At 44.3% G+C, this 9,897-nt stretch overlaps 1 protein-coding gene across 2 annotated transcripts in view; it reads left to right on the top strand.

Moving 5' to 3' along the window:
* Nucleotides 1–2,289: 2,289 nt before the first annotated feature.
* The window catches only part of LOC123643205 (plasma membrane ascorbate-dependent reductase CYBRD1), a 28,992-nt gene continuing 21,384 nt past the window's right edge, over nucleotides 2,290–9,897 (top strand). For both annotated transcript variants that reach the window (XM_045558614.1, XM_045558615.1), the window contains exon 1: nucleotides 2,290–2,717. In XM_045558614.1, coding sequence (XP_045414570.1) covers nucleotides 2,525–2,717 — 193 coding nt within the window. In that variant the 5' untranslated portion in view covers nucleotides 2,290–2,524. The remainder of the gene's footprint in view (nucleotides 2,718–9,897) is intronic.

The raw sequence follows: 9,897 nt of genomic DNA, 5'->3' as shown, positions 1-9,897 counted from the left end.
TCTAGAATCACAGGTGTTTAGGAAGGCCATCTTGTTGAGTGCTCCCCCGAATTCCCCACATCAGGAATCACTTAGATAGCATTGCTGACAGGTATTGAGTCTGCTTAGGTACTTTGGTGACAAACTGCTTGCCATCTCCTGAGGGAAACTTCTATTGTTGAACAACTGTTTCTTAAAAAAAGTTAACACTAAGCCACAACAGTATTTATTGAAAATTCTCCTTTTCTAAATGACAGGTTTTATCAAAGTTAGGTCCTTAAAGGACAACTTAAAAGTTGAAATTTTTTCAGTTTAACTTGTAACTTCAAGACAATTCAACATCGTCTGTACCCCTGGCCTTGTTTTCACTTTCCTGAGATGTTCTGTGCAATGGAGTCTGGAAGCCCAGAGACTCTCATTTACTGCTGCTGCAAAGCAAAATCAGCTCGAGAGTAGAGTGAAGGTGTTGGGTCAAGGGGGTGAAGAAATTAACTGGGGACAAGGACTAGATAATTTTAGGGAGAAGAATAGCAAGATGATGGCATTGTTGTTACAGAAGTACTAGCTAAAGGTTGCAGAGGAAGAGAAACAGTATAAAATTAAACAGGGAACATTTGTAGCACTCAGTAACAGAAAAGTCTGAAAAAATAAAACTGGAAGATTCAGTGATGGTTTCCATTTAGTCCTATGGATCTCCTCTCACCCTTCGCCACTCTGCTGTGTGTCCTGGGAAGCTGACCTGTAATGGATCACACCAGCTGCCTTCTGGCTTCTGTTCAGCTTCTGATTGGCCACTGGGAGACCCCAGGCAGAAGATCAGAGGGTGGAAGAGTAAGGTTGGGATGTTTACGCCCTTCCCCGTCCTTCTCCCTGTGGGGTCCCTGCAGGCTGGTTGCATCCCTCCACTCAAGACCTCTGGCAGACTCCCCTCTCCACACAGTTTTCCCTCTGCATTCCAGTAACCCTCTCCCCTTCAGGCCTGGGACACTGCACCAGCCTGTGGTTTTCCACATCCTGCCCACAACTTCATATATAAATAGTCCTGTTCATTATTAAATTACCCAATTGGAATGTGCCATCTGTTTTCTGCCAGGATGCTGTTTGACATACTCAGTCCCATTAATCTTCCACAAATGTTTATCAAGTAACTACCATATGCTAAGGAAAAATAAAATGATAAATTGGACAGTTAGTGCCTTCAAGGGGGCAGTCTGGACAGTGGAGACAGCCACAGGTCATTATATCACATTTCAGTAAGTGACTCAGAGGCATTGGATGGGGAGGTGCGTGGGGTCTGAAACGGGCATGGGCAGACTCAGGGCAGGTTTCTTGGTAGAGGAGGTCAGGCAAATTTAGAGGCAGGGGCTGCCAGAGAAGTTCACAGCCAAGGACATCCAGGACCAGTCAGGTTGTGGTAAGGGATTAGAGTGGAGGGCTACGCTGGGGCCAGATCAAAGAAAGCCTGGTACTGAGGAAAGGGGTCTTTCTCTTCTATTTGTTCACTCTCCCCGCCAACAGAATAATGATACAAGGTGAAGTCTGCAATCTCTTACTCCTGCCCCACTACCAGCGTTGACACTCCTACTTCCTTGGCCTACAACTCCTGTTTTGAAAATCACCCTCATACACTAACTGCACATTCTGAGGTCTTTCAAGATGGCAACAGGGCATTAGGGTAAACTAGTCTTCATAGATGAGCTACAAAGGAGGGCTAGAAGTTTACCTTCCCAAATGCACTCTAGAATTCTTTTCTGTGATAGCAATAGATAACGCTGACACTGACGCTAACACTGTTTTTGTCTGGTGAAGAGTGACACGATAATGTTGGAACAAGGGCAGGCGGTGAGCTTCATTTCATTTCATCAAGGTGGGGCTTTAGTTCAAATTGGTTTGGGTGGGTGGACACCTTTAAAATACATTTTATCACGCTAATAGGCAAGTCCGGGGCCAGGAGGTGCCTATCTTCCCTCTTTCCACAGCAAACTGCAAGTAGTCTCATTTCTAGATAAGGCCAAGCCCCCTGTTACCCACACCACCACCCTACAGGTTCCTTGTCGCTTCCTTGCCCTCAGAGAGAGCCAAACCTCTAGCTCTGCGGCTAAGGAGGCTTTATTAATTAAAAGTACACACAAGAGCCCATCAAAGGGATCCCTCTCTTCTGTTAACCAAGAGCGCACACCGCTGTCCTACTCAGGGACCCCACAGATAGGGAAGAGATACGGGAAGAGTTCAACGAAAGTGGTGGGTTTGAAATCCTCGGAGCTCGCAACAACTATCTGGATCGGTTACTGAAGCTCTCTGCGAGCTTGGCAGTGAGAGCTCTCGGCCTTGTGATCCCCGGGGTGGGGCCCGTTTCCGAGCGGGGGCCAGCCGCCCACCCCCACGAGGCCCCACGTCCAGGGCCAGAGGCCGAGAAGCCCCTCCCCGCAGACGGAGACAGCCTCAAGAAGTCGACGCCCCGGTCCCGCCGCCGGGCTAGTACCCAGAGGCTGCCGCCGCCTCTCCAAATTCCTGCGGCCGCCGCGGCGCGGGGCATGGGGCTCTGATGGCCATGGACGGCTACAAGGGCTTCCTGGTGCTGCTGGTGTCGGCGCTGCTCCTGGGCTTCCTGTCGGTGATCTTCACCCTCGTCTGGGTCCTCCACTACCGTGGGGGGCTCGGCTGGGATGGGACCGACCTCGAGTTTAACTGGCACCCGGTGCTCATGGTCACTGGCTTCGTCTTCATCCAGGGCATCGGTACTGGACACCTCCTGGTGGGGGGGGACAGGCGCGGGGCGGCAGGGCCGGGCAGAGCTGTGATTTGGGCGGACCGCGGCGAGCGTGGAGTCGGGGCTGGCGGGGGCGGGCCGGGGGGCGCGGTGGGGACGCGCTGCGGGGGGCGCGGGGCGCAGCGCGGGGAGCGGAGCGGGACTGGCCACACTTGATTAGCTCTTTGCGGCGAGTGGCTAGGACGCATTTCGGGCTACCCGAGACCCCAGCAAGGCGGGCGGCGGCGGATGCGACAGCCCTGCAGGGGCAGCGCCCTCGCCGGGGAAAGCCGCCCAGAGCTTGCGCAATCGGGGCGCGGAAACGCCCTTCAGGCGAGGCCTTTTGCCAAACCTGCTTCCAGGCTGCGAATCAGGAGGGGGAGGCGGCGGGGACAAGCGGAGGGGGGAGAATTTGTTGCTTCTTGTAACGTTCTCGGCCCCGGGTGGAGCGGCTGGTCCCCCAGCGGCCGGGGCGAGTGGCGCATGAGCTCCGGGTGTCACTCCTCCCAGAGCGTTCAACTCGGTCGAGCCCGGGAAGCTGCCAGGACTCAAAAGGGTGTTTCGCTGCTCTGAGCAGTCATTGGACGGTCTTGAGCCCAACTTGTTTATGTGGCGGCCGATTGGCGAAAGTTCCCGTGCGGAGCTTCCTGCTGGGGCCTGGGCGCCGCCTGGCCCGAGGCTTGTCTGCTCCGGGCGGCCCCGCGAGCTGTGTCCGTGCCGTCTTCTCCGGGATGGGCTGGCGCGGAGCGAGGGCTCCGTCGTCGGCAGTGTTTATTGTCGTTGTGTGGTGCCTATCGATGTCCTGACAGTTTCCTTCGGTTGCTGTGTGGCTGGATGGAACCTCTAGCTAATGGCGCAAGCATTATTTATTTGTAACCACCTTCACTTTTTAGTGAAGTCAAGGCCTTCAACTATAGAAAGTGGATTGGGGGTTTGTCGCAGAAAATGATCCATCGGAGCAGAAAGGAGGCGGAAAGAGATGCCCACTGGCTGAAACCTCTCGCCTTGCCTCTGAGCAGGCTGCCTTTTCCTCAATATTTAACTCCCCACAAACAGGCGATCAAAAAAAAAAAAAAAAAAAGAAAAGAAAAAAAAAAGCTGACTCAAAATATAACAAAAACAACCGAAAACAAAAACAACAAAAAAGCCCAACACTAACCTTATTCCTAAAGAAAAGTGTTTTTTTCTCCTCTGTTTGTTTTAAACTTGTGCTACAGCCTTCATAAATGTGGCCAGAATTCTCCCACTCTGGGATGTACTAGAAGATTTTACTAACCCTCAACCGTTCAAAAGCTTCCCTGGTATGAGATTGGCATCCGATGTGAGTACCACTGGCCATCTTAGTCATTTCGTTGCATAATTCCCAGCTGTTTTGCCACTAGGCTAAAATGAGAAAAACATTCTCAAGTTCCAAAGTTGCTGTCACAAGAAGCACTCTTCTTCATGGTCGAGCCCTTAAGTTTGGCCAGAGCTGTCAATACCTTCTGTTTACTCAAGTGATAGGACCAGTTTCTTCTCTTCGGCCTAACTCTTCAGAGCAGCTTCTAATACCAAGAAACTTTTCAGAGGTCTTGGAATATCTTCTTAAAATTGAGGGCACGGGAAACACAAGTGATATTACTTGTTCCCTGACTTGCCAAAGAGGAGAAAAAGTCACAATGGCTAACATTTATTGAGTGCTTTCTGTGTCCGCTAAGTGCATTATCTCACAGGTATAAAAGGAGTAAACTGAGGCAGAGAGGAGTTAAGTAACTTACCTACCCATGGAAGTTGTTTAAATCTTTTCAGTGACCTTATTTTCAAAGTTGATTTCTCTGTTTTTATGGCAATATGCTTATTTTCTGCAAAATCTTTTTAGAGGATGAAAAAGCATCATCTAAAATACACTTTGAAACTCTATATTCATGTTATAGTCCATTATGCAGTTTTTCTAAAAGATTTTCTAATTTTCTCTTAACTGTGTACTTCTCTTAATCTGTTTATGCTTACTTTGGACAAAAATGTGTAAATGTATATTTTGGAAATTTTCATCTGCTGCTTTTACGAAAACTTTGTGTTCTTTAGGCTTAGTTACTATATTTGTGTTAACATTCCAGTGTTTGTCCTGTCAACATTAGCCATCCTGTTTACTGTTTGGATCCTAGATTTGCAAAGCACTTCAATCACATAATGCATTTAATTGACTTGAATATAAATGTTTTCATACATGTAGACACACACATAGTTCTCCACAGTTCTTCCATATCTTGGCCCACCCACACGAACTCCTCACTCCAAGCAGTAGTAGGAAATCTTGAGTGCAAGGAGGAGGACTAAATAGACTCAAATAGACTCTATGAGCCATGGGGGAAACGCATGTTGCAGACTAGCCATGTTATAACAGGATTTTTTACTGCACAATTGCTGCAAGGAGGAAAATTTAGGCCATGAGATTTTAGATCTCTAATAACATGATGTAATGGAATTCTTCCCTTCTGTAATACATAAATATTTGGAGATTACTCTAAGCATAAAGTGCTTTACAAATGTTATCTGCAAACAGTAAATAATATTTGAAACTGTGTGAGAACAAGTATGAGTCCTTTGAGACACCTTTGAGCAGTAAGCTCTGAAGAAGCAAGACTAACATAGAAGTTACGAAATGCGGTAAGTCTCTCCCCCTCTCCCTCTCCCTCGCCCTGTCACTCTCCACCGCCCTCATGAACTGCAAGCACATTTTTGAAAAATGTATGGATGTATTCTAAAATAAAGTATAACAGACTACGGGAAATCTAAAACTAAAACAAAATTTTAAACTAGTGGGAAATCTAGCTAACAAACTCTGACATGAATTGAGGAAGAGTTTAGAAGAGGCTTTGCGCTTCTCTGAAAGGAATGTTTCTCATGAAATAAGTATACTGCTGAGAAATCAGAGAAACAGACCTTGAAAAGGCCACAGAATAGACTGAAACAAATTAATGCTCTCAAAGTGGCAGTTGACCTTTTAAAAGGTTCAGCAAGGTGGAATCTGTTCTTTAGTAAAAGGTAGGAAATTCAGGTGTCTGAATTTAGCAAAAAGAAGTCTTGGAAATTCTATACTCCTTACTCTCCCACATGTAGAACTCTTTTTATTGTATAAACTGAAAGGGGAGAAATTAAATAGTTTAATGATTTTGTTAGAGGATATAACTACATGTAAGTAACCTTTAAAAGACTGACAGAAATTAAGAGCAGTTCCTAAAAGGCCGTTAATGTATCTAAAAGTGGCTAAATTCCAAGATCTCCTAAATATACTTGAAAAGGCTCTTGTGGTGAAACCTGGCAATGAAGATAATGGAGCCCCAAATAGAGATAATAGTGCCCCAAATACCTACTCCAAAACGGGCCTTGGGGACACCACTAATAACAAAACCTATCAATCTTAGGGAAATGAGGGTTTTTACAAAGCGTAAAGAGAGAATTCAAAGCAATCGTGTGTCCAAAAACACACAAAAAGGGTTTCCAAAACACATTTTTGTTATAAATAAATAAATATGGATATTTTAATAATGTAACTCATAAAAATGTTTTAGATATGATTGTTTTGCTCACTGCTATTAATATATCCCTAGCACCTAGGATAACACCTAGAACTGGCATATGGCAGACCAATAAATGGTTGTTGAATGAATGAGTGACTATTTCTGTACCATCATTAAATTGTTAGTAAAAAAAAAAATAATGCAATTTTACAGCCACTCATTTGTGACCATAATAATTGCATCTAAAGTAAATGTGTCTTCCCTTCCCCCTAGTGGTTCTCCTGTTCAGCTAGTTTAGAAGCACTGGTTTAGTCAGCCTCGGGGAAGAATGGACATTGTATCACACTGGAAGTGCACCTTTGTTTTAGGGGCACCTTAGAATGTTACTGCATAAGTACCGTCCCTGCCTCCTCTTGCCTTCAATTCTCCCTCCCTTCTTCTGCATCACTGAGTTTCTTCCCCAACCAGATTATTTCCAACATTCTATAATTTCTGTCATCTTAAAAAGAAACCACTCTTGACCCTGTATGCCCCACCAACTACTTCCCTAATTCTCTGCTTGCCTTACCGCAGAACTTTTTGAAATATTTCTCAATATCAGCAGTTTCCAGTTCCTTTCCTCCTTTTCTCTCCAGTTAGGCTTTCACCTCCCGCTCCACCAAAATTGCTCTTAAGGAAGTAACCAATGGCCACCATGTTGGGTCAATTCCCAGTCCTTTTCTTGCCAGACTGGAAGGCACATTTGACATAAGTGACCCCTCACTCCTCCTTTGTACATTTTCTGCACTTGGCTTCTCTTTCTTCACTCATTCAGTCCATGATCTCATCCAGTCTCTTGGCTTTAAGTGCTATCTATACACCGATCCCTCCCATATTTATATATTCAGCCCAATCTCTCTCCTGAACTCCAGACACAAATATCCATCTGCCTACTCAGACTCTCTACTTGGATGTCAAGTTGACACGTCCACATCTCAACTCTTGATCTTGCTCCTGCCTGCAAGACCACTCCTCCCATGGGCTCAACCGACTCAGTAAATGGCAACTTTCTCTGTCTAGATGTTCAGGACAAAATTCTCTTAATACAGTCATCCTTGATTCTTCCCTTCCATACTTCTCATCTATTCCATCAGAAAATCTTATAGACTCCAGATTCAAAATACAGTATTATCCAAATTCTGACCACTATTTATTAATTTATTGTCTGTCTTCTCCTCCTAGAATGTAAGCTCCCTGAGGGGAGGGATTTTGTCTGTTTTCTTCACTGCTGTATCCACAGTATTACCTAGCATGTGATAGGCATTCTGTAAATATTTACTAAATTAGTGGAAGGTTGGCCAATCCTTTAAACCAGGTGTTGTACCTACAAGGATCAGGAGCACAAATAGGTGAAGTGGATTGGGTGTATACCACCCACCAGGGTGTCTTCCTGGATTCAACTAAGCATTCAGAAATGAGAGACTACAGAGACCACCCTGGGCACCAGTCTACTCAGAAGGAACTAGGACGGGAGCCAGAGCTTGCTGGCAGGGCAGTGTCAGGTGCCCCCCCCCAGGGGGCATCCTTGCAGCAGCAGTCCACATAGCCCTCAATAAGCTGTCCTTTCCCCAGGTGACAGCTCAGGCACCAGGAGATGAGATCCATATCGGTGCCATCAGGGCTTAATGCCCCCATGCCCCATAGGAACCACTATCTCTTGTAATACTCTATAGTCCTAGTTTTTATAATCCCTACAAGAGATATGTAGTTGACCAGTGTCGCCCAAAAAGATATGTCCAAGTTCTAATGTTTGGTACTTGGGAATATGACCTTATTTGGTCTTTGCAGATATAACTAAGGATCTCAAGATGAGATAATCCTGGATTTAGGTAGGCCCTAAATCCAACGACTGGTGTCCTTATAAGAGAAAGGAGGAGATTTGAGACACAAAGACACACAGAGGGGAAGGCTACACGAAGACAGAGGCAGAGATTAGAGTGATGAGTCTACAAGCCAAAGAACACCAAGAATTGCCAGCAGACACGAGAAGCTAGAAGAGTGGTATGAAATGGTTTCTCCCGCAGAGCTTCCAGAAGGAACCAATCCTGCCCAACACCTTGATTTTGGATTTCTGGCCTGCGGAATTGTCAGAGAATAAACTTGTTGTTTTAAGCCACTAGGTTTCTGGTAATTTGTTATACTAGCCCTACCAAGTGAATACAGGTAGAATAGTTACCACTGCAAATAGTTTCCAGACTATTGACATTTTCATCAGCTGTTTATAGATTTTTTTTTTTTTATCTTTCCTCCTAGTCCAGACACAGTTTACCAATTGGGTCATTATTATTATATATAGTGTTGCCTAGTAACATTGGTGACAAACCACTTTGTGTGTTTACTAGGACAGTTAACCAAAGATCAGATCTTCATGCAGCAGAGTAAAGGTATATATTAATACTTCAAGAGTCGGGAACTGTAGGGTATTGGCAAAACAGGAAACTTTTTCTTAGCTCCAGTGGATTGTGGATATACAGGGATGCCAGATCAAGGTTGCCAGATCTTCCCACTTTTCCAAGAGAATCTAGATTTTTTTAAAAACTTGTTCAAACTAAAAGTAAACCAGCCACAAAAACAAAACCAAACCCCTAAAACATTGTGGTGACCAAGCAAAATAACATCTGTGAACCAAATCCCAGTCCGTATCTTCCAGTTTACAGGTGACTTCTGCTGGGATTTTCTGTCTTGACTTTGAGAGGTTTTAAAATTTTTCCTTAAAAGATAGAACATTCTTCCCTTTTAAAAAAGGCCAGAAATTTTTGTTATAACTGTTTTTCTTCATATAGAAATTTCTTAAAAGATCAAACAGGCTTTAAAGTGACTGTGCAGACTTTGTACTTTTCTAAGTTTTTTGTTGTTGTTCATTTATTCAATTCCTTCATATATTATCCTATCCATTTAACTAACATACATTTATTAAGTACTTACTGTATACCAGACACTGTGTAAAACAAATGAATAAGATGCAGCCCTGTCTGATTCTCTTTGATAGCCACTATCTACAAGCTGTTTGCATTTGAGTTGGTTGGAGATGAGTTATGGTTTTCTTTTAGAAATGTAGGTTATACTGATCCTTAAATATTTAGAGCTGGCTGGGACCTTATGTTCAACTCCTCACTTTAGAGATCAAACATCTGGCCTGGGTCATATAACCAAGTGGTATCAGAGCCAGTACTCTTTCTGATCTGTCATAATATTGATATGAGGCACAAGAAAATATAGCTGACCTTTCTAACAACACAAACTTTCTGGATATTTGTAAACGTCTAGCCAATTAACTGAATTTTTCCCTTTCATACACATATTTGGTACCAAGTAGCTGCCTCTGTGAGGATTTTAATCACTTCAAAGAGATACTTCTAGTGCTAAAATGCAAAAAAAAAAAAAAATCTTCCAAATCACCCAAATCACTTCCTTCATTTTGACTCTCCAGAGTTTTTCAGTTTCATGATATTCATGCTGTGAGACAGTTTGAATGCACGCACATGTTTCAAAGCTCTGGTTCTCTTTGACAGCCACCGCAGGAATCTTTTCAAGAACTCTATTTAAGAGGATTCTCTGCTTTTTCATTTAAACTTGAGGTCCTTTGGATGGAATCTGGTAAACTCTTGGGTGCACAGGGAAATGAGTTAT

This window comes from Lemur catta, chromosome 8 (assembly GCF_020740605.2).
Source record: "Lemur catta isolate mLemCat1 chromosome 8, mLemCat1.pri, whole genome shotgun sequence".
Lineage (NCBI taxonomy): Eukaryota > Metazoa > Chordata > Mammalia > Primates > Lemuridae > Lemur > Lemur catta.
This window is presented reverse-complemented; position numbering and strand designations above follow the sequence as displayed.